General features: G+C 43.7%; 1 protein-coding gene across 2 annotated transcripts; it reads right to left on the bottom strand.

Moving 5' to 3' along the window:
• Positions 1-14,699: 14,699 nt before the first annotated feature.
• Positions 14,700-21,230, bottom strand: CCNA1 (cyclin A1). 2 transcript variants are annotated; one of them, XM_032982863.2, is made up of 8 exons: positions 20,773-21,230; positions 19,212-19,455; positions 18,877-18,998; positions 17,954-18,177; positions 17,122-17,326; positions 16,076-16,189; positions 15,287-15,420; positions 14,700-14,959 (listed from the first exon to the last, which is right to left on the bottom strand). In XM_032982863.2, exons 1-8 carry the CDS (start codon positions 20,896-20,898, stop codon positions 14,908-14,910), a joined length of 1,221 nt encoding a protein of 406 aa, XP_032838754.2. In that variant the 5' UTR covers positions 20,899-21,230; the 3' UTR covers positions 14,700-14,907. The 2 variants fall into 2 exon arrangements, with proteins under 2 accessions (XP_032838754.2, XP_032838755.2); XM_032982864.2 differs by lacking the exon at positions 15,287-15,420 and having other exon boundaries at positions 14,708-14,959.
• Between the last annotated feature and the right edge of the window lie 1,462 nt (positions 21,231-22,692).

Here is a 22,692-nt window from a genome sequence, read left to right as displayed (position 1 = left end):
CAGTCCCAGATGTCTGCCCAGTTACTCTGATCTCCATTTCTGTTTTTGCAGAAGGGAGGCAAACTTAGATTGTTCTAACACCAAATGAGAAAAATCTGAGTTACCAGTACACAATTTTTCCTGCTATATGAAGTTTTAACAGGTTTTTTTGTTCTTACTAGATATTAACTGACATGGCTGTGATGGATTATTACTGCCTTCATTTTTGTAGACAGAGAAACTGTAAAAAAATGAAGCTAAACTTACTGTAAAAAGCTTCACATCATTCCTTTGAGCAGACCTTGGAGTTCTGACACTCCCACCTACTTCAACAGGAATAAAGATTAGATGAACTGAGTGCCTTTGAAAACCCCACACTACTTTTCTGCCTCAAGGCAGTTTGAAAAGTAACCCTTAAGCTCCTCTTAGTCAGTAAACACTACATCTGTTTCTAGGAGGTTATAAATGTGGCATTTTGCAAAACAACTGCAAAATCTCTGGAAAAATGAAACTACTCCACTTATGGAATACCAACATGGACTTGAAGCCATTTCCCATAAAACACACGAAAGAGCAAAAGATTATAAACACTGCAGCTGTTGATGTGTTCAACATATCTATTGCAATATTCACTCTTTTACAGAACTGGAAATCAGTTATAACTGGAATTATTAATGTAGAGACAATATGTAAATATGCAGAACTGCCGACCCTAGAGTGAACAGAATAGATGTTTCTTGTTAGGTTACTGCTGAGACTTTTCTACAGGCCTGGGTCTCGTGGAAGTTTGAGTAAATGTGTTTATATAGTAATTTCAAAACATAAAAACTGTTTTAAGTTGCTGCCATAATCAAGATCAATGGCACAACGTTTAGTGAACTGTTTGATGACCAAAAAATTTATAGTATGAGTCTGCCTTAGAAGATGTTAACAATGGAGTCTGGCATTACTTTGAAAATCCCAAACCTTCACTGAGGTTCCAGACTGCCACATCTCTGCTCTTGGGACCTTAGAACGCTTCAGCTTCTGCAATACTAATGAGATTTTCCCTAAATAGCATGAAAGAAACATTGCCGCAGTTTACAATAACTTATCACCACACTAACAGTGCAATCAGTTAGTATCAATTAGAGGCGAGTGAATTAGTTAATATACTTTTTAGTGCATTTCAAAATGAGAACAAGCTGTACAGTGAACCCTGGTCAAACATTACCACTGATTCTTTTTTTATATATCTAAACGATTCAGGAGCTTAAGTCTCTTAAATTGAAGACCACCCAGGCTTCTAGATCATTCATGCACTCCTGAAAACTTTCTCCATGGCCTGGGTCAGTCAACTGGAGCCTTTCATACCCAACATCAAAGTTCAGCTTTAGCCCAAAATTGTTTCTAATAAATAGTTACTGGATGCCATGGAGTGAGTTGGCTTTATTTCATCTTCTAGAGTACAAAGGTCAAAGTTACCTAATAACTTTTTTGTTCATCATAGTAGCAGATGGCACAATGGATCAAATGGGCATGAAAACAGTTATGAAAACTGGTATGACATTTCTGCCATCAATTATGACAGAGGTGACTGTGACAGAACTGAGGGCCACAGGTGGCGAATCACACATTGAAGCTCTGTGCAGCATCTCAAAATTAACAGAGGGTGTCAGCACACAGATGACCAAGTACATGTTCAAACCAGTCAGAGGCTGTGTGCACAGCTGCACACAAAGGGAGGAAAAATACAAAAACCCCTCTACATACCACAGCTACAGAGAGTTTCATCATTAAAAATAAATTTCCTATCTCTCACTTTAAACTTCTGACGATCAGGCTACCATAATGCAGGAGACACATATGTCAAATAAAGTTGATTGCAAAAAAAGATAAGCAGATTATTCCTAAAGTAGAAGGCAATATTTTCATTCTCATGGCTTTGATAAGCATTGATGAAACAAAAATATTACTGACATGTATGATACACAATTAATTAGAACTATATACTTGTGGCATGTATGGCAGCAAAGCAACATACCTGCAATTCAAAACTACACCAAGGCAATTGTTGTTTGATGCCTGTACTGACCTGGGCTCTGCGGAATGTATCCCAAGCAGTATGATGCGTCCTAAGGTTCAACACCGTGAAGATTGCTTACTGTTGGGGAATAACTTGCACTTGGACTCCTTCTCGCTGACTATAGCTCCTTTCTTCCAGGTCTCAGAAACAGTTGCCCAAAACTACCAGCATTTTCTCAGCCTTAGATATCACAGTGTTCAGGTCAGGCACTGACCATAGGCAGCCTGGATACAATCCTTCCCCATTTTTCCTCTATGTGTATGTATATGTATATATATATTTATATATATATATCTACATTAAAACTACTTCACATAGTAACATACAAAAAGGTGAAGACTCTGTTGCTCAGGTGATCAGGAACCTACTGTACCCCTTTTTATATAACGTTGCTCTTGTCATCCTTCACTGTCATCATAATTAACGTTTAGTTGTCCATGTTGAATTGGAACATAGGGCAAAGCCAGCTCTTTTATAATTACATTTCCCTACCCCATCAGTGCACCCTGTGGGACAGCAGAAGAACACAGGTTAGACCACCCCTCTGGAGGCCACCAGCCCAGAGCAGAGCTAACTTCACAGCCAGAGCGGGTGCTCCAGGCTTGTTCTATTGACTTCTGAACACCTCCAAGGATGGAGGTCCCACCACATCTCCGGGCAACCTGCACCAGTACTTAACTAATCTCATTGTGAAGTATTTTTCCCCATGTGCAGACAGAGCCTCCCTTGCTACAAGGTGCAGGTGCTGACTCCTGGCCTCAGCTATGCCCCTCAGAGAAATCCCATTCTGGCTTTCTAACAAGCTTCCTTGATGCAGTTGAAAACAATTAAGTTTTCCTTAGCCACCTCTTCTCCAGGCTAAACAAACCCTTCTTTATCAATCATGGGTAAAACAGGCTTGCATTAAAGAAAATTAAATATTTATTTTAATTGGTGATAAATTAACTACCAATATTGTCAGTGGGAAACAGAGGCAAACTTTAAAACACCTTTCCTCCCCGCTTCCCCAGTCTCAGCTTCACTCCAGACTCCTCTCCCCACTCTGAGCAATACAGGAGGCCGCAGCCAGTCTGTAATGGCTCCCCTCTGCCATTCTATCTTCCTAACGCTTCCTCCTGCTCCGGTGTGGATCCTCTCCACGGGCTGCAGAGGATATCTGATCTGGGGCCACAGACCACCTCCTCTTCCTCCAACCCTGGTCCACCCTCAGCTTCTTCCTGCCTGGTGCTTTCTGCCCTTTCCTCAATACGCTTTCCCAGAGGCACCGCCATCTTGGCTGAGGGGCCCAGCCGTGCCCTGCACTGGGTCCATTGGAGCTGGCTGTGTCCAGCTCAGGGCAGCCCCGGACCCCCCGCACAGAGGCCGCCCTGTAGCCCCTCCACTGCCAACGCCTCACCACAGACACCCACTACACCCATGCAATTAAACGATCCCGAACTCCATCCTCTTCCACTGCAGGCCCTCCACCCCCCAGCCCACACAGACAGATGCAAGGCCTCAACACAACCCTGCCAGGAAAGACACCATTCCACACCTCCTTCACCACTAAGTTGCCTGCCCCCTTCAGGCTTCTACCTACATGAACTGTTTATCCTCCTCTACCTTAATTATTTGCTTCCACTACACTTAAAGAAGAGTTAAGAAGTCCCAACCATGTTTGATCACCCAAGCACCAGAGGTGAGCGTTACTGGAAACAAAACAGGGACCAAATGCCATGCCATCACCTCTGAAATTTAAAGCAGTACCTTGAAGAGCTTGAAGTCCTTCAGTGGCACTGACTTCAGATAAAAAACTGATGGTGATATTTAATACTGGCATAATAATTACAATTAGTATATATTAGTAGTGCTTCTCAGTGTAGAAGATATCTGGCCAACTCCTGCCTAACTCACAGCTTTGATAACTTGCCAGTAGGCAGATCAACTGCCTTTCATTTGTATGTACTGGGAAAAAGATTGGTGAATCAGCTTTCATTGTAAGCAGACTTCAGCAAGAGTTAGATCTTCAGCAGTGTGTAGCTGCCAGTGTTTACTCTCAATACTCATTATAACGTTACTTTCCTCGGGGACTGGGGGCCTTGCAGTCCTGCAGCTTACATCTACTGCATTCATGAGAGCACGATGAGAGCCGCATCCCATCCTCTGATGCCCGTTTTAACAGGATATTCAGTAACTGGAAAGGAGTGCTATAAACACACAAGAGCTAGAAATAATTTATTACCATAAAAAGCATAGAAACCTCAGTCCATTTTGTTTACAAGAGAAAAACCATAGGGTAACTTAATCATTGTTGAATTCTCACATGGGAAGAAAAATGCAGTTAGAGAAAGGCTCTTTAAGGTAGTTGAGAAAAGGAAAAACTAAATGACTTAAAATCAGAGTAGATATGTAGAGGTTAAAATTAGAGAAGTTCCAGCATCAAGGGTGATTTAGCAGCAATCAAAAATGGTTAAACAGGTATAAAAGGCATCAGAAGGTCTGATAATCTCTTTTGACCTTAAAAATCTATGCATCTGTACAGAAATGTCAGTTAAGGCCTCTATACACTCTGACTCTATAATGAGCAAAAAACCCAGTCACTTTTTGTTGCCAAAGCCTGAACTACAACAGGCCTCCTAGTTAACCGTTACCCACAGCTATCCTAACATACCACTTGTTTCAAATTATATATATAGGTTTCTTCTATAGGTGAAATACGATGTGAGACCATTCATATACAGTGTAACTTAAAAGGTCCAGAAAGCAGAACCACTGGTGAAACAAGTGAAAAACACTTTGTTCAGCAGTATCCTACAAAGCATTTATTAAAAACAGAATGAATACAGATGAGTCCTAATGAATTAAGCAAAGGAAAGATCATGTTAGGGGCTCTCCGAACAAGAGGAAACCATACTCCTGTTCAGTCCCTGCATGATGGGATCAGCCACAATGAGACTACCCACTCATTTTGCTTCAAGTGCTTACTGGTGAGCACTGGAGGCTTCGGGTATTTGCTTGGCTTTCTACAGTGACATATAGAAGTTTCCTTAGAGAAGGATGCAAGGAGCCAAGCCTTTTACCAAACAATGTAGAGTCCTAGGTCAGCACCTCTTTTGTTGATGAGTTTTCAGAAATTGTCAACATCAATAGCATCTGGATGCAGAGCAGAGATAGTCATAATATTTGTAAAGTATGTTCCTATATTAAACTCTGACCAGGGGGTAAAAAAACTATGATTAACATTTCAAGAGCTGATATAGAATCAACTCTCTCTAGACAATACTGTAATCATTGGCTAGCTACACAATATTGAATATTTCTATAACATTTACTATTGGGTGCAGTATTTATAATAGCCTTACCATGTTTCTAGAAAAAGGCAAGAAGCTGATGATTTTGAGCCATTCATATGCCAGGTGAAATATAGGCCCCATTTGAAGACAGTGTGCGATTTAGCTCAAGAGAGTGGCACTCAAGAAGGGTAGTAAACAAAAAATCCAGTGATAGCCTTTAATCCTTTAGCAAAGTCACTTATAGAACAAGGGCAAATAGATTCATTACTGTAATAAGCTTTTTTTTTTTAGCTTTAACGTTACATTGAATTTTAGACAGTTACACTTAATGTTACTCTTGAATTTCTCAGTATCTTTAATATTAATTAGCACAAAGAAATTTCCAAAATTTCTTTGAGTATCCTTGAAGTGATCACTCATGTCACACCATACAAGGAAAAAGCCCCAAAGATTATAAAATATTATGTTTTCAGACATTTACCAACCACTTGTGAAGGATTTTCCCATCCCAAAGCATCTACAAGTTTCTCTCCTCTAGCTGGAAGAAACAGCAACTATTTAATTAATATTGTGTTCTGCTAGAGACAATTTGGTACAGTATTGATACAATATTGGCAAGGTAGTCTTCTTGGTAATTAGATTAGTGAATCTAAGTTTGGTCAGTGTTTTTTGTTTTGAAAAAAGTCCTTTTCTCTTTACAAGATAGCTATGAAAGGTTCTGGAGATTTCATCTGATAATAAAATAAAGGATTTTCCCTGTTTAAGTCCAGTCAGCATTTGTTTTAACACAAGTGGAAGTTACAGAGATCAGCAGTTCCCAGACAGTAACCTCTGAATTGGCTCGGAGAATGGTATTAAACAGCAGAACCTACTCGTACATCCCTTACGTACCACCCAGCTCAGTGGTCTGGGAGCATCAGCACTGGTTGGCTGTGAGTATTATGATGGCCTAGTGTTCATGCACTAAGACAAGCAGCTATTTACAGAAAGTACAGTGTTGTGAGGCATGATCTGGCAAACTGCAGCAGAGTTTTCTGCCCTGATTACTTGCTGGAAAAATAGAGCCATCAGAGCCTGTTTACTCCCTGCTGGGCTTGTCTTTTCACCAGGCGATACAGGATAACTAGTTAAAAGAGATTAGGAGACAACTTCATGTTTAAGACTCGGTGCAGGGAGATGCTTTTTAAAATGGGTAGTGCTGAACAGAGCACAGTGTGTCAGTCCAGCATGATGGGAGATTTATTATTTGCTGGCTCTGGGCCAGGAGCCCTGCACAGTGTTATCATCCTGGCAAACAAACCTCTGCAGAGCCACATCCTCATTCCGCATCATTTGAAAGTTGTGAGCAATCACTGAACGATGAGAGAAAAGACAGAAGGAGTACAATGTTCAGCTAGCAGATGCACAGGCATATGCGGAAAATTGCATTTGTTCACAGGTGCTCAAGTGTCTACTGAAGAGATGCATGTATGATGTGAACATGTTCTGCTCTCCCCCATGCCTCTTTTACTCAGAGACAGCAGCACCTCCCAAAGCTGCTACTGTTAGCCAGAACAACGCATTTTTTCCCTTTAGCCAATGTCCATGGAGTGCCTCAGGCAGCTCATGCTCTGCACACATGACAACTGGTCCAGCAACTATCTTAAGATACATCTGTATAGATATCCACAAAACTCAAAAATAATAAGGAACCTAGACTCAGTCATAGCTCAGCAACATAACTGTCCAAGGAAAAAAACATTTCCATTTGACTCAAAAAATGCTTTACTGACAAGTATTGCATGGAATAATGTTAGATCACTGCTGCAGCACTCAGATGACAGCTCTGGATACCAGCTTTCCACTGACTCTACCAGTGTACCACCTACCTTCTGTTTAGAGGCTAAAGCTGAAAGCAAATACAATTTTGAAATAGCTGCAGACAGAGAAAAAGTATAGATTTGAATGAGTGAGCAGCTTGTGAAAGTAAAACTCAATTCAAGTTGGGAATAGAACAAGGAAAACATGACTAAGAAAAAAAAATTACACTTAAGCACTACAAACTAGGCAATAATTGCCATATATAACCTTTCTCCATTTAGCTAGATTACCTTGAAACAGGAATTAATACTGACCTTTTCAATAACTAAAGTTAGAATGTATTCCTCTTGCTTATCATTGATTTTTATTTTTTTTTTCCCCTTTCCTCCAAACAGGGCTGAATTATCTGGCAGGAATTCCCCTCTTCCCTGCACAAACCATACAAGCTCTGTAATATTACAAGAGCTTCATCTGCCTAACCTGCAATATAAAGATATGCTCCTCCATCAGACCTGCTCCAACAGAATATGTACATCATGAAGACTAACAGCTTCTATCATATTTTCATCCTGTCTGAAGCAGGTTTTAAGTTTAAATCAATATCAGATAGCCTAGTGTGTATAGGCAGGAAAGAGATCTAACTGCAAGTGTTAGGTAAACTAGTGCAAAAAGGTCAAACTTCACAGTACAAGACTACAGATGTTCTGCAAAGTTGCGTATATTTTCAAGTATCCCTGGAGCACCATGTGAGAGCTAGACAGCACGACTGACAACCTTACATTGCAGCTTCACTAAATCCTAGTTACATTTAATTTAAAATTAGATGAACATAACTGTACTGTTGCAGCGATCTCACACGTCTACCCCAAACCACGTAAAAAATGAGTCCAAGGGATTGACTTTCCCCTCAAGCCACCGACCAAGGACGCTGGTGCCCTCTTCTGGTTGTATTTTTCGGAGACCACCAGAATACAGTATCACTGTTTTTACTGTAAATCATTTGGCTCTTTGCTTACGGTTTAACACAGTAAAAAGCTCAAGGTCATTTCTTATATGGCTAAACCTCAGAATATTTTTATGTGCCTCTTCAGTAAATAGAGGTGATCATACATCACAGCTCTGGGACAGGGATGTTGTTCCTAGACATGTGCTATGCAAATGTGATTTGGAGTGAACTGAGTTGTGCCACCTCAACATCTCACTCCATTATCACATGGGAGAACAGCACTGCTGTTACTGCTCATCTGCAGTCTGTTTTGTCATCCATTTTATTAATTTCCCAATATTTCTACCCTCCTTATGAGGGACAAAAAGAAGCAAATGGAGGATGATTCTGTTCTGATGTGGTGTCACACTCCAGTTTCTGCTTGAATAAGAATAAGGTTTATAGTATTCTGCTGTAAGCAGCTCACTGATTAGTACCACATGCCTAATCTGTTGAATACTGTGGGGTCTAGGGGTCTCTTTCCTAATTTTGAGTTATTTACACATCAAAACATGAACAATAACAAACAGAAAAGGCAGCTTGGCTGCAGATGGTGGAGGGAGAAAACTACTTCTTGCCAGAAATCAGTGCTTTATCATGAGCCTGTTCTTCCAGCACTTGGCTCCAATAACACTCCTCTGTGTTCAAATAAAGAGGGTCTGAACATCTGAGAGACAAGGACTGAAGACTCCCTTATGGTTTAGCTAGTTGTTTACTGGTATTAGTGACAGGGACACTTGGTCATTCTGGGCACACTGCTAAGACAAAAGAGGGGCAGACAGCAAGCATGAGCACCGAACACAGACACCCACACAGCTTGTTAGCTCACACTAACTATTTTGTCCTGCTCCAACAAGCTCTCCCCAGGACAAATCTGCTTTAAAAAAGGAGCTAGCCCTAAGCGTCGTGGAAACAAGCCAAACAGAGACAGACATTTGGCCAGGAACCAGCCCTTGCTCTGCCCACAATTATTTTTCAGTACCAGCACAGCCTAGCTAGACAAGCACTATACAAAACTCCAGGACGGAGCCATAATTTTAACATCTTTGGTAGGACGAGGGCCAGGACTGCCTGGTCTTTCTTGTCTTGGCTTAGTTTAGACACAGGTTAATTTGATGAGGGTAGGCTAGTACTTTAGGATTAACCATGTCATATGCTCAATATCTTTCTATATGCTGTCCTGGAAGTTTGTCTGTGCTAACGCTCTTCAGTATTTGCACTGCTGCTATCCACACTGACAAACCCCAAGCAGGGCACGGAAGAGCTGGGACTGGCTATGTTATCTACTCATCACACAGGCTTTCTAAGCCAATGTTTCTCTATGTCTCTGCAGGAACGTCAGATAAAGCACACATCCTCCATAAATGTGTTGCCAGGGATGTTCATTATGGGCTTCTCATCATGAAAAGCTTTGTGGGTTTTTTATATTAAGTGGATGCAATCTGAACCAGCATCCAAGATAAAGTCTGAGCCTACCATAGAAGAGAAGAGCTATGAAGGAGACAAGAGCTAAAAATAAGTATTCAGTGAGACTCTTAATTGTCTGATGCAGTGGGAAAATACATACATCCACTATAACCAGAAGAGGACCTAATAAAGTTCATAAGACTCAACTTGACAGGGCTCCTAGAACATCTGAGTGGTAGGGGATGGGTCTGTACCTCCTCCAGTTCACATCTGCCTAGCAGAATCTGAACAACTCTTCAGTATACGAAGATGATCTTGCTCTGGGGAAGCATGTGCTGAGGAAAATTACAAGACAAAAAGCTTAATTCCAGAAAGCAATCACTGATGCTGCTGGCTTGTTTCTCATCCTTAAGAGCAGCTCCACATGCTGCTTCAAGGTCACTGGCTAAAATAAGTACCAACCTCAGTGATCAGAACTAATTCTAGTCATTTGTATAACTGACAACAACCAGGTATATACACAGACTAACCACACAGCCAGATTTCCCGGTAAGGCAGACACCCTTCAGTCATGAATTAACAGCTTAACTGTCCTGAGCACAGTTAAATAATTTTCTCTAATTACCCAATTACCTCTTAGACATCCTTAACTCACTGCAGAAAAAAAAAAAAAAACAAAAAAAAACAGACCTTGATTTAACAGTTGTTAAATCAGTACCTTCCCATAGAGTATTATTTTGAGTTCTGCTTGCCCAGTCTAATCTTAAGGGATCCACAATACATCCCCAGCTGTAAAGACTAGCTTTCTCAGTACACCAGAGGCAGATACAATATTTAATGTTAGAAGTTATTGGTTAAAAAAGTTATTTACAAGATAGAAGAAACATAATCATGCAACGACAGCACATCTGGGTCTTCTGAAAAATCACAGAATGATAGTGAGGAAACTGCTAGAATAAGATTAGGAAGTGTCCTGGGTTTGAGTGAGCGGTGGGGTTTTTTGGTGGCAAGGGAGGGGGCTATAGGGGCGGCCCCCTGTGAGAAGCTTCTCGAAGCTCCCCCAGCTTTAAGTCAGCTTTTTTAATTCCCCTAATGAGTCTGCCTTTTGCTCGTGACCATAAAGGGTGATTTTTTCCCCATCCCAGTCCCATCTCAAACCTCAAGCCTGGCTCATCTGTCCCTTCTTGTTGCCGGAAGAGAAGGGGGAGAGAGTGGCTGTGTGGTGTTAGGCTGCCAACCAGGCTCAAACCACGACAGGGAGCTCTGTGTTTCCTTCTAATACCAGTGTTAAAGAACTCTTGAATTGAACATCATGAGGCCAAGTTAAAAACCTCAACACTTCTCAGTTCCAACCCACTCCACTTAGAGTATTAAAATGATCACTCAAACTCCTTGAATGTGCTCAGCCTGCTGTCTTACCAGTAGGTTTTACTGACAGTGTATTATCCCAATACATTTTGACTGGAGGGAAAATACTGTGACCTGCATAGAAGTCAATATTCAGCCTTTAAATACACATGCTGAAAGTCAGACTGATCTTGCCAGCAGAGATAACTGAGCAAGATCAGGCTTGATAATTCAGAAACAACAGTTTAAGTATTTCCTGCACAACAAGAACAAAAATGAGGTCTTATTTGTGGCTGTGGTTTACAAACCATTAAGTGGGAGGGCCAAGAACTGAGACTACCTCTGTTTAGTCTTTCATGTTGATTCCTCTGTATTTCTTCAAGAACTCGTTCTGTTTCCAACATCACACAAGGGCTGTGAGCTTTACAGGTTCTAGTTTTTTCTGTATAGCATAAGCACTACATCAATGAATACTTAAAGCTTCCTTTTGGATTGCTTTCATCTCCTCCTTTACAAATCCATATTCCTGGATACTTGTTCTCAGTACATCTTTCAAGTACATTTAAGTGCTTTTGCATCTGCATTTAAGCACTTCATCTTATTAAAAACGGCATTATTTCACCTTCATTACCACAATATGCTTAGTTGAAACATCTCTCATACCTTGATCTCAAACATCGGCTGCACAGGAGAGCCAATATGAAACGTAGGCCAGAGTTAAGTGTGATGATTCACATAGAATGAGAAAGGAGATAGCACCCAGTTTTCACCTTGAAAGAGTCAAGGCTCACTCATACAAGAGCAGTAAAACAAATACAACAAAAGGAAGCAAGAAATAGAGCATGGCAACATGGTTGAGGCACTCCCAAGCACAAATACAGGCTAGTCAATGAGTGGATTGAGAGCACCCCTGCAGAGAAGGACTTGGGGTTATTAGTGGATGGAAAACCAAGTATGAGCCAGCACCATGTGCTTGCAGCCCAGAAAGCCAACCATGTCCTGGGCTGCATCAAGAGAAATGTGGCCAGCAGGTCGAGGGAGGGGAGATTCTTCCCCTCTACTCTGCTCTCATGAGACCCCACCTGGAGTACTGTGTAGAGCTCTGGTGCCCCCAGCATAAACAAGAAGGACCCAGACCTGCTCAAGCAGGTCCATAGGAGGCCACAAAGATGATCAGAGGGCTGGAGCACCTCCTTTATGAGGACAGGCTGAGACAGTTGGGGTTGTTCAGCCTAGAGAAGAGAAGGCTCTGGGGAGACCTTACAGCATCCTTCTATTACTTAAAAGGGACCTACAGGAAAGATGAGGAGGAACTCTATCAGAGAGTATAGTGGAAGTACAAAGGGTAATGGTTTTAAACTGAAAGCAGGTAGATTTATATTAGCTATAAGGAAGAAATTCTTTAATGTGATGGTGGTGAGATACTGGCACAAATTGCCCAGAGAAGTTATTCCTCCCTGGAAGTGGTCAAGACCAGGCTGGACAGAGCTTTGAGCAACCTGGTCTAGTGGAAGGTATCCCTGCCCATGGTGTGGGGGGTTGGAACTAGATGATCTTTAGTATCCCTTCCAACCCAAACCACTTTATGATTCTATGATCATGTGATGCTTTACCTTAACTATTTAGCTTTCTTCATTTTTTCTTTTTAGCCTTTAGACTAAAATAATATTTAAGCCACTTGCTCAGTTGCAAAATAAGACAAAAATAAGAAATCCAATGAAGCACAATCTTCTCCAGATATTATAGTTTAAAAAAAAAAAAAAAAAATCAAGCAAGTTTGTATACCAGAGAATTAAAGCTTCAAGGAAGTCAAATGCAACTATTGTATGCCTTGCAGCAGAGTAAACTTCAAAAAAGAGAACTAAATTTTGGCTTCTAAAACAACACATGTTAAAACATTTAACAAATTTAGACCTGGACACCTCCTACTGCCTTAGATGCACCAGATCTGTTGTTCCAGGAACATGAGACATGACTGTGGCCATAGACTGTTCATAAGACCAAAACTCATCTTTTCTCTGTTACTATTGGCATGGCCATACAAATACCTTCAAACTGCTGTAACACTAGGAAAATGGTTCTGCACTTGAGACTTTCATTACTGTTTTCAAAGTACTCTAACATTAAATGCAGTTCAGTAAGCACTATTACTCATAAGTGGAGTAAAGGCTTATTAACATGGGGTTTTGGGACACCTTAGGTTCAGCATGAAAACACTGTAAACAAGCTGGTATTCACAAGCTTGGTAGATTTATCAAGACTCTTTCTTAGTACACTCACCATTTCCTTGCAAAACAGGCAACCAAGAAATTCACCACTCCCCCTTGTAACTACACATCACTGGCTCTGACCTTTGTACTGAGTCACCTACTTTAAAGGACTGGTCTGCAAGCATGAATGAAGCTCAGATGACCTTCAAGACATTCATCCACAAGCCATGAAATTCATTGCATTGAGACTATCAATGGATCTAGGTCCCCATCATAAAATGGATACCACAGGCATGAGCATGGGATATCTGGTCACATCTGCCGTTACCAGTAAATACCAGGACAGATTCATTTACTCAGACTCTTGAAGCAAGAGACCAAGAACTGCATAGGATGGACTGAAAGTGAATGCTCCTCTCCATTAAAGGATATTTACTTTGAGACAAGTGACCCAGCCATTGCCACTATCTCCATTTTGGGGGAATACAAGGGTTTGCATTACACTAGGAAGATTCACCAGTCTGGACAGTGAGGTGGCAGAGGGAAAAAAAGTCTTGCATACAAATCGAAGGAAGTGAAACGTCTGAAGCTAAGAACCTCATGATATATACGCTTGTATTGCCAGTTTTTAAAATTAAAGTAAAATGTTTGTTAGCTGGTGCATAGTATGCCTGCTGAACTGCATGTTAATGTCAAGTGTTAAGCATATTCTTGCCTGGAAAAACAATGCCCTGTACAGATTACTCTTAGGAAACAGTAAGCACTGAAGGTTTTAAACTCTTACAGTAAGAAAACACCTCAGACTTACCTTGCCATTTAGACGAGCCAAATAGTTCTCTACATATTAACCAACATGACCAACTGGATTAGTTTTAGCTACTTTGGACAGGGGTAGTGTTTTTAAAACAAACAAACAAACACAAAACAAAGCACAACCTTGAGTACTCAATCTAATGAATAACCAGGGGGCCAAAAGAGTGTAGCAGCTCAGGGTAAGACAGTTACTAGTCCTGTCCCCTCACCTCACTCCTCCCTGCCAAGGGTGAGGTTTCTCTAGAGACTGCAGAGCACATTTAGCAGTGCTTTAGTGGCCAGAGAGGTCATCTCCCATAAGACTACTCAATACCATGACACCAGCCATCCAGCTCAACTCCACTGTTTCAGTACTTCATAGCTTTTAGCACTGCTCTCTTCTGCAGTTTGTCCACCCATGTTTGGAGTGTTCCAAAGGCTCTGCCAGCCACAATCTCCCCTCCCTCCAGCTCCCTGCACATGAATCCCCCTGATTTGCATCCATAAAGGGAAGTTTGACTTTTACCCTGACATTGATGGTCTTCTACACACCAGTTCATGGAACACTTGCACTTGGATGTTTTTGCTGTGATATGGTGTCACAGAGAAGAGGTTCTGTTCATGGCCACGTGATCTTGTCTCATAGAAGAGGAAGAAATAGATAAGTTAGTGCAGCAAATCACCTGTGTCTATAGAGACATCAGGCTGTGTTGGTTCAAGCCACACGATCCATTACATCTAGCTTAGAAGCCCTGCTTACAATGATTTAAAAAAAAAAAAATACAACCATTTCCACTCACTGTTACTGCAGTATTAACTGGAGTCAGAAGATTTGGTGGAACAGTGTAACATGACATTTATTAAAAGTGCTGTTGGTTATATTAAGAGGTGTAGTTTAAGATCCTTTTTTAAAAGGCATGTAATTAAAAAATACTAGCTAAAAACCATTCTGATCACTGTGGTTACAGACACATGACCTGCAGTGCTGACATGTTAGACCAGTTTTGCTGATTAGGACAAAGTAATCTTCAAGTCCAGGATCCACAGTCTCTATAATAGAGGAAGAACTGCTGGGGGATCCAGAAGAGACACCTGCAGGTACCTGGAATAGAAATGCAGTCACTAAACATAATAGCTTAGCTGACAAATTTAAAGATATCTCCTTCTTGGGCAATACACTGGGGGAGAAAAGAATCACCCCGTGACATCACAGAATTATTTTTATCCAGTACATCTGTATACCTATCTACTTTTCTGGTCAGAAAAGTTTTCCCCTCAAGAGGCTGACAGAGGCTTCTGTTTCAGGAGTAGAAGCTGACCACTATGAGAAGTTTGTCAGCTATAGCAGCTGTAGCCCAATCTGCTAAACCAGAGTCATCCTGTGCTTAGAGCCCTCAAGTTACAGGACACTGGCTTCTTGGCTACTTACTTTGAGCACTTATACTTCTCCTTAATTGCTTGCAGCTGGCGATGGGGAGCATCAAGGCATATTTTATGCAGATCAGTCAGGCAAGGCACTATCTCACTAAAGGAATACCCAGTGAATGCAGCAAGGGTTTCTGGCTGGTCAGAGGAAAAAAACCCACTGTTACTCTATCATAGGCAGCATTCATTTAGAAGATTTTCTACAGAAGCAGAAACTATTTTCACTAAATCATTGCTCACTCTCGACTCTTTAGGCTTGAAAAGGATTCAAGTGTACCCTGCCATCAGTTTCACCCTATGCCTTCCTTGGTGCCAACACATCTGACAAGAAGCTCCTTCTGTTCTAAGCATGTGGCATCCATTACATCTCTTCTGGATCTTGTTCTCTGCTAAACCTATTCCTCCAACATACAGCTGAACGGCCTATCGAGGCCTGTGTTAAAGCAGCCACTCGGTGTAATCACTCCACTCGTGGCCACATTCAGCTCTCCCCTCCCTCCCAGAAAGCCCTTGAATTGTATTTGAGGTAGGAATTTTGGAGATTAAAGACTAATGAGGCCTTAGGTACAGGCTTGATGTAAGCAAGCAAGACAGCAAGGTCCCTCCCATTTCAGAGAAGAGGCAGGCTATTTCAGATTCAGGTAACATTCATTTATCAGGCAGTCCCGTTAGGTCAGGAACAGCTACTCATCCTAGGATTTCAGCCTTTATAACATACTTTGAAGCTACTTCTCAGCCTAATTCCAGTAACATAAAATGCTGGAGCTACTCATTAATATGCAGTAGTTCTTACCCAGAAAGACTTGTTCACTGTATAGTTTGCTAGACAGTAGGCTGCTGCAGCAGTCTGTGAAGGAAGGTACTTCAGAAAAGGGTCAGCTTCAAGGAGACTCAGCTCTGCAAGATACTGAACCAAAAAAACACAAGATTTTCAAACAGAATAAGCCTAGCTGGTACAATCCATCCAATATAGCAAGCACTGAAAGATGTCAGTGGTCTCAATTTTATGTAAAAACCATGAGTTACATGTCTGATGGGTAGAAATATCATTGTAGTCCTGTTGATCTTGCAGAATAACCTTTAGCATGTTTCCATGAGGACAGAAAGACTACACTTTGTCAAAGCCTAAACAATCTATACTAGTCTGAAGTTCTGGTCCCATCGCCAGCTCTGATGTAATTTTACAGAGAGAGACTTGGAAAATTCACGTTTTGTAAAAATAACAAATACACACGCTTCCCATCCTCCAAGGCTTTTCTTCATATAGGTGAACCTCACTTGGAGATCAGGGATAAAGCTCTAAGAAACAGAATTTGGGCTCTGTTGGAGCAGAGTCACTGTACAATCCTGTGACCTGCTGCTTATCCACAAAGGGTATATGTTTTGCTATGATCTTGCATTAACCCATTTCTAAGCAGGGTTGCCTGTGCAGCTATGCAGGCATATACTGTGTCATTGTGTAGCAATACGTAGTACCACCACCTCCAGGGCAGACTTGCTATGCCAGCACTGTTGAAAAAACAACCAGATCCCTACCACCTAGCTGCCTAGTCAGTGCATTAGCCCTGACGAGATACAAGATACAACAAATTTAAGATTTCCATGAAACATTTATCCAGAAGTCTCAGCACATAAGTTGCCTACTGAAGGTAGTAGCCTACAAAACATCCAGTTTCAGGCCTGTTGCAGTCCCAGATAAGACTTGGCATAAGAATATCTTCTGATGGAGTATAGCATAGTAGCAGAACCTGTCTGCTCAGATAAATTAGTGAAACACAAGTGGTTCTGCTTTTAGGAACAATTCTTCCCCCTCAGTTCTAAAAGGAGGATAATTCATACCCTTGCAAAGTTCTCTGTCCTGATGCAGACTCCATGCCTCTGCATATAATGAAGGAGGAACTGGTTGATGGTTGGGGCTGTTAGGTCAAAAGCCAACACTTTGAGAAGCATGTGTTCCATTCGTAGCAGCTGCCTCTTTGTGTAGGTATCATCTGTTATATACACAAATTCATCTACTTCTGGTGGGTAGATCTCTTCATATTTCCTGAAGAAGGAATAAAAGCCACATTTGTCAGCTTGAAAGTTATGGTGAAGAAAGTTTTCTGCTGGATCCATAGCAGGATGAGCACGTGACACTACCAAGATTTGTGTGGAGCTCTTACTTTAGTCCTTCCTCCAGGCTAGATAACAATTTAGTTTCAAATTTGGGCAAAGATGTTTAGAGAAATTCCAAGTCATCAGTCTAGACAGAAACATGCTTGCATTACTCAAGAGCTAACAATAGCAAGCCCTCAGAGAGAAAGTCTCAGTAACACAATGAACTCCAGACAAAACCCCACGTGCTCCTAGGCTGATGGGTACCCTGTCTACTTAAAGCAGTTCAAGGCGAATTGCAGATTGCAGCTGTGAATCTACTACAGCCTCACAGTCTAGCAGCCTAACAGTAGTGTTTTTGCTCCTGCTGTTGCGCTTACAAGGTTTCCCTACTACAGTTCCTCACATCAAAAATTAAATGCTTAATTTTGCTAGTACCAAAGTAGGTAAAGTTGCTAATCTTGAGACATCATGAAAAGCTACCTACCACTGCAAGCTTCAGTCCTTCAAATTAAACTAAAAGACTCAGTCCAAAAATAAGTTTTAGCTCACAGATTTTGGGAGGTGAAACACTTACGCAGCCAGGAGAATTGCTGCTGTTCCTACAAGCTGCAGCTTCCCTCTGAGAACAGACATGCAGGAAAGAAACCTGTCCAGGAAGTTCACTGCCAAGTACAAAGTCTCTGTCCGAAGTTTATATTCTTCCCCTACTTCCACCAGCCAGTCTACCAGGATGGCACGCATTCCTGTTGTGATATCTGGTTGCTTCCTCATGTAGTAGGGCTTGGGCCTGAATCTTACCTGTTTGGAGAGATAACTGAAGAATCAGGACACTCACCCTGAAGAGACCCATTGATGGCTGAGCTCAACATTCTTGATACTTACACCAAAAGTTGTTCCACTATTAATAACCCATTAGCATTAACTACAATTATAGTGCTAGTAGTCTTAAGTAGCAGCTAGTAGCATCTATAGAAGGTAGTATTTATACACTGAAGAGATAGGAGCCTCTGTTAGTAGCAGAGAAGAGCTCCTGAACTACAGACAGCCTTTGCCATCAAGCATGTATGAGCCATTCAGAGGGATCTGAAAAGAACGAATCACATCTCACCCCCCTGCCTCCCTTCCCATTGGGAGACCTCAGGTTACTACTCTGATACAGAAGGGTAGGAAAAACTACTACTATGGCAAGAGTGCTGTCAGTGAGATCACATCCAACTGCTTTAGTATTTTTGCAGCATTCAACTCCCATCTGCAAGAAATCTTCTTCTCAAAGAGACAAGAGATGCTCCAATGGTAATTACTTTCAGGATTACTCTGCATCCCTGAAATATCCCATCACTCACTAGATGCTGCCTTCAGAGACTGCTTTTACTGCTTGCTTTCTCTTATTTGTAGCTCAGTGGCAGCCTTGGATTACCCTGCAGCAGCCATACATCTTTGCAGTATTGCGGCCCATCGCAGAGACAAATATCTATAAGCTTGTTACAAGCCACTCACTTCAGCCTCTCGCAGGTACTGATGAATGTCTTCTGCATACTCTCCCACAGTCAGAGTTACGGCATCTCCCATGTGATCCTCAGGCTGGGACTGTAAGGATGTGTCCACTACCATAGGAGATCCTAACAAGAGGAAGCAGCAAGATATTTGTGTAATTAGCCTCTTCTGCTATTTCTAGCATAGAAGTGTTGTTCCTCATGTAGACACAATCCAAGTTGCCTTGAAGTGTTATTTACGGTAACACAAACTACTCACTAGTTTACCAGCATCACAGTTCATAACCACCCTACGTGTACTTGTGCTATAGATGCCATCTGAGCAGTAATAGGAGTTACCTGTACTCAGATCCAGCAGGAGGTGAATACTGGATGTCATTGCACTAGTATCCAGTTCACACAGGCTTGATTCCAGCTCTTCAGCCACCTGGCAGCTGTAGTTTTCTTTCTGCTCTGGTTCATCTATGTAGATAGCAAAGCCTTGGTTTGATGCAGCACTGACCATGCTGTTAGGTAATTCATCTTTTCCAGATGAAGGGATGGTGTTTTCAGAGCCAGAGAAGTGTCTGATAACAGTACCACCCTGAAACGGAGCACAGAGTAATGATGTGGGAGGGCAACTCAGGAAGAAAACAACGGTATCACTTGTTTTAGAAAAGAAAAATCACTTTCCTTGCCTAACAGACACCAATAACAAAAGACTTCACTCCAAAAATCCACCAGCTACAGCTGATGCCTCAGAAGTACCACTTGTTTCTGTCTTGCTGCAACAGACCCCTCATGGAGTGAGGTGGTGTGAAAGGCAGGAGCCAGGGGAGCAGCCGCGTCTGCAGCACCCACCAAGAAGAAGGAGGTGAGGATGCTGCTCAGGTCTGGCGGGGCTGGCAAATGCAGGGTCTGCTCCACACTCAGTGCTGGGGAGGAGCAGCTGCTTTAAAGCACAGCAAGTTAAAGTGACAAAAGGAAAAGTTCAGGCACCATCACAGACTTATGAAGGACTTCACCTGAGAGAAAGTATTTTATACTGAAGTTATAAACCCGTGTTTGAACTTTTGAGCTCAAGCATCAGAACCGTTAGGACTACAATGTATGACCAGGTTACAATCCTTTACATCATCTGCTACCAGCAAGCCACCAACGGAATTCTGGGCTTTGCACAGTCACAACTGAAAAACATTTGGGTACATATAACAGCTGCTGGTTTAGGTCCTGTAAGTCAGCATAATAACATTTTCCCTGCCACACCAGCAGACTCCAGGAGGGCCCAAAGAACGTAAATGCAGACAGACCCTCTGCGAACTTCAGCTTCTTGAAGGCTCTGGCACCCTGAAGGGAAGCCCAGCCAGCCACGCAGCAACGGGACCTTTGGGCAACCATCAGTGAACAGACTTCTACTTAAACCACCTGCTACACTTTAGGGAGTAAGCACCCAAAAAGGCACGGCAAGCCCCCCTTCCTTCCAGGACGGATTATTTGTTCCAAATATCTCCACAGGGAAGCAGCTGGAGATTAGGACTGAGGGGTTACTGGCAGTGTTCTCGGGAAACTCACGCTCACTAGGAGGAGCCTGATGTGACTACGAACCCCTCCACCCCCAGGCCTTCACCTGCAGCCTCAGGAGAAGGTGCCTGGCCAACTCAGACCCGTGGCCAGTGGCCAGCCCCGGGTCCCGGACCGGGGTGGGGGAGCTCCCCCCGGCCCGTGGGGAAGGGAGGGGAAGGGAGGGGAAGGGAGGGGAAGGGAGGGGAAGGGAGGGGAAGGGAGGGGAAGGGAGGGGAAGGGAGGGGAAGGGAGGGGAAGGGAGGGGAAGGGAGGGGAAGGGAGGGGAAGGGAGGGGAAGGGAGGGGAAGGGAGGGGAAGGGAGGGGAAGGGAGCGGGGGCTGCTGCCGCCGGGGCTCACCTGGCCGCCGGGCCGCTGCTGCCCGTTCTCCGCCAGCACCCCCAGCACGGTCCGCCCGCCGCTGCGGGGGGCAGCGGGACAGGGCTCCCGCCGCCCCGCCCGGCGCTTCTCACCGGTGCGGCGCATCGCCCCGACGGTCGGTACCTTTCAGAGGAAGGGAGGAAAAAAAAAAAAAAAAAAAAATTAAGCTGGGGAGGAAAAAAAAAAAAAAATCCCCTAAACCACCTCAAACATTTGGTTACGCCTCGGGCAGCCACCAGCACCCCACGCCGCAGGAGGGCGAGCGGCCGCGCTGAGCTGCCCGGCTGCCGCCCCGCGCCCCTTTATAGGCGTTGGCCCGCGGGGGCGGCGGCTGTTGGCCGCGGCCGGTTGGAAGCCCGGGCCGCAACCCCCGGCGCCGCCGCCCTGGCAACCCCCAAGCGGCGGCCGGGTCGTCATGGCGACCCCGCCGCGGGCCCGGCCGCCCCGCCCCGCGCAGGACGCGCCCCGCCCCGCGCAGCGCCCGCCCAGCCGGGGGGGCACGAGTGGGCTGCCCCGGGGCCGCCGCCCCACGCCTCGCACCCTCAGCCGGGTCTGAACGTCCGGCACGCGAGAGAAGGGTGCAGGAGCGACGGCAGCAGCTTCAGGGGAACGGCCGGGGTCAGAAGAACTCCACTTCTCTCTCCGCAACAAGAAAAGGGAGGTTTTAGTCGATTTAAGCGTGGATCTGACCCCCGCGATGCTTTCGTAAAGTCTGAGCCACAGCTGCAGAACTGCCTGCACAGCTGTACACGAGAGCGGTTCCCAAATACAGAGCTCGGTAAGGGGAATCGGGCAGCGGTTCATCTAGTGCCGTCAAAGGCTTTCACCAGCCGTGTGGGTAATGACACGCGGAGCACGCGTCCTAAATTTGTGGGTAATACCACCGACAGAGCTGGGAAGGGCTGGGACTCCACTGGGGAACAATTTAGCTTAGATTTCAGAAGTGAGCTTGACAAACGGGAAGACTGTTCTAGAAAAGCGGGATGCTCCTGAGGCACAAGTACGAGGTCAGACCGAGCCCCTGGCTGCAGAAATGCTGCGTGGGGAACAGCCAGGTAGGTAGCAGCTCCCTGAAGACGAATCAGGAGGTTATAGTGAACCTCGGGTTCAGAGTCACGGTGCTCACGGCTGTCCCGGCACGAACAAACAGGAATATCGCCTGCGTGGCACATCGCCTCTGAAAGTCCATAGCGAAGACAAGAGAGCGAGCAGTGCAAGAGCTTAAACCTTGGCCTGAAATTGAGTTTAGATACCAGGATTGTGATGCCCCAGGAGAGGCAGCATGGGGAATCAGGGGATTTTCCTTTTTGCAGAACTGTAAGAACAAGTGAAAGGAAGTGCTGTCAAAAGTGTCTGTGGCTTGGCAGTTGTGGTACTTCTTGAGATGCTCTCCAGTGCAATTGAAACGTAAGAGCTATTATCCAAAATTTGGATACATCAAGCAGGGTCTTACACTCGAATTGTTTTTTGCAGTTCTTGCCATCCAAGCTGTATAATGGTCCGTATTTTTTTCTTCCCACTTTTCTTACGTTTATTTTTTAATTGGCTTTTTCTCCCCGCCCCCCAAAAGAATTTACTGTAGGAGGTAAATGGTATATCTCAAGGTGAAAAATGTTACCTATGTTTGATATGTCGGCCATGTAACACTACTTTTCCTTTTCGATGGGAGGTGTCCTTGCAGCAGCAAGGTTGTGAGCAGGTAGTTGTCACAGTGGAGCTGTCACAGCTCCAGGCGTGGGCAAACGCAGGGCAGGGGGCCGGAAGGTTACATCGTACTTCTGCGTTCTCTTCATGTCATCTCTAAACACCAGGTTTGCACGAGAAGGCCTTCACTTGGGCACGCTTCTTTAAACATTTCCATGCGAAGTTTTAATTTCTGGAAAAAATTGCTCTAGCTGC

The sequence above is a fragment of the Tyto alba genome, unplaced genomic scaffold, assembly GCF_018691265.1.
Source record: "Tyto alba isolate M040663 unplaced genomic scaffold, T.alba_DEE_v4.0 Super-Scaffold_2, whole genome shotgun sequence".
Lineage (NCBI taxonomy): Eukaryota > Metazoa > Chordata > Aves > Strigiformes > Tytonidae > Tyto > Tyto alba.
This window is presented reverse-complemented; position numbering and strand designations above follow the sequence as displayed.

What these genes read in the sequence shown, in the direction of transcription:
- CCNA1 (XM_032982863.2), bottom strand. Translation starts at nt 20,898, where the DNA reads ATGCGCCGCACCGGTGAGAAGCGCCGGGCGGGGCGGCGGGAGCCCTGT. An exon ending in AGCAGCGGCCCGGCGGCCAG is followed by an intron (nt 19,456 to 20,772) that starts GTGAGCCCCGGC and finishes GCTCCGTTTCAG; the next exon opens with GGTGGTACTGTTATCAGACA. An exon ending in CCTGCTGGATCTGAGTACAG is followed by an intron (nt 18,999 to 19,211) that starts GTAACTCCTATT and finishes TCCTCTTGTTAG; the next exon opens with GATCTCCTATGGTAGTGGAC.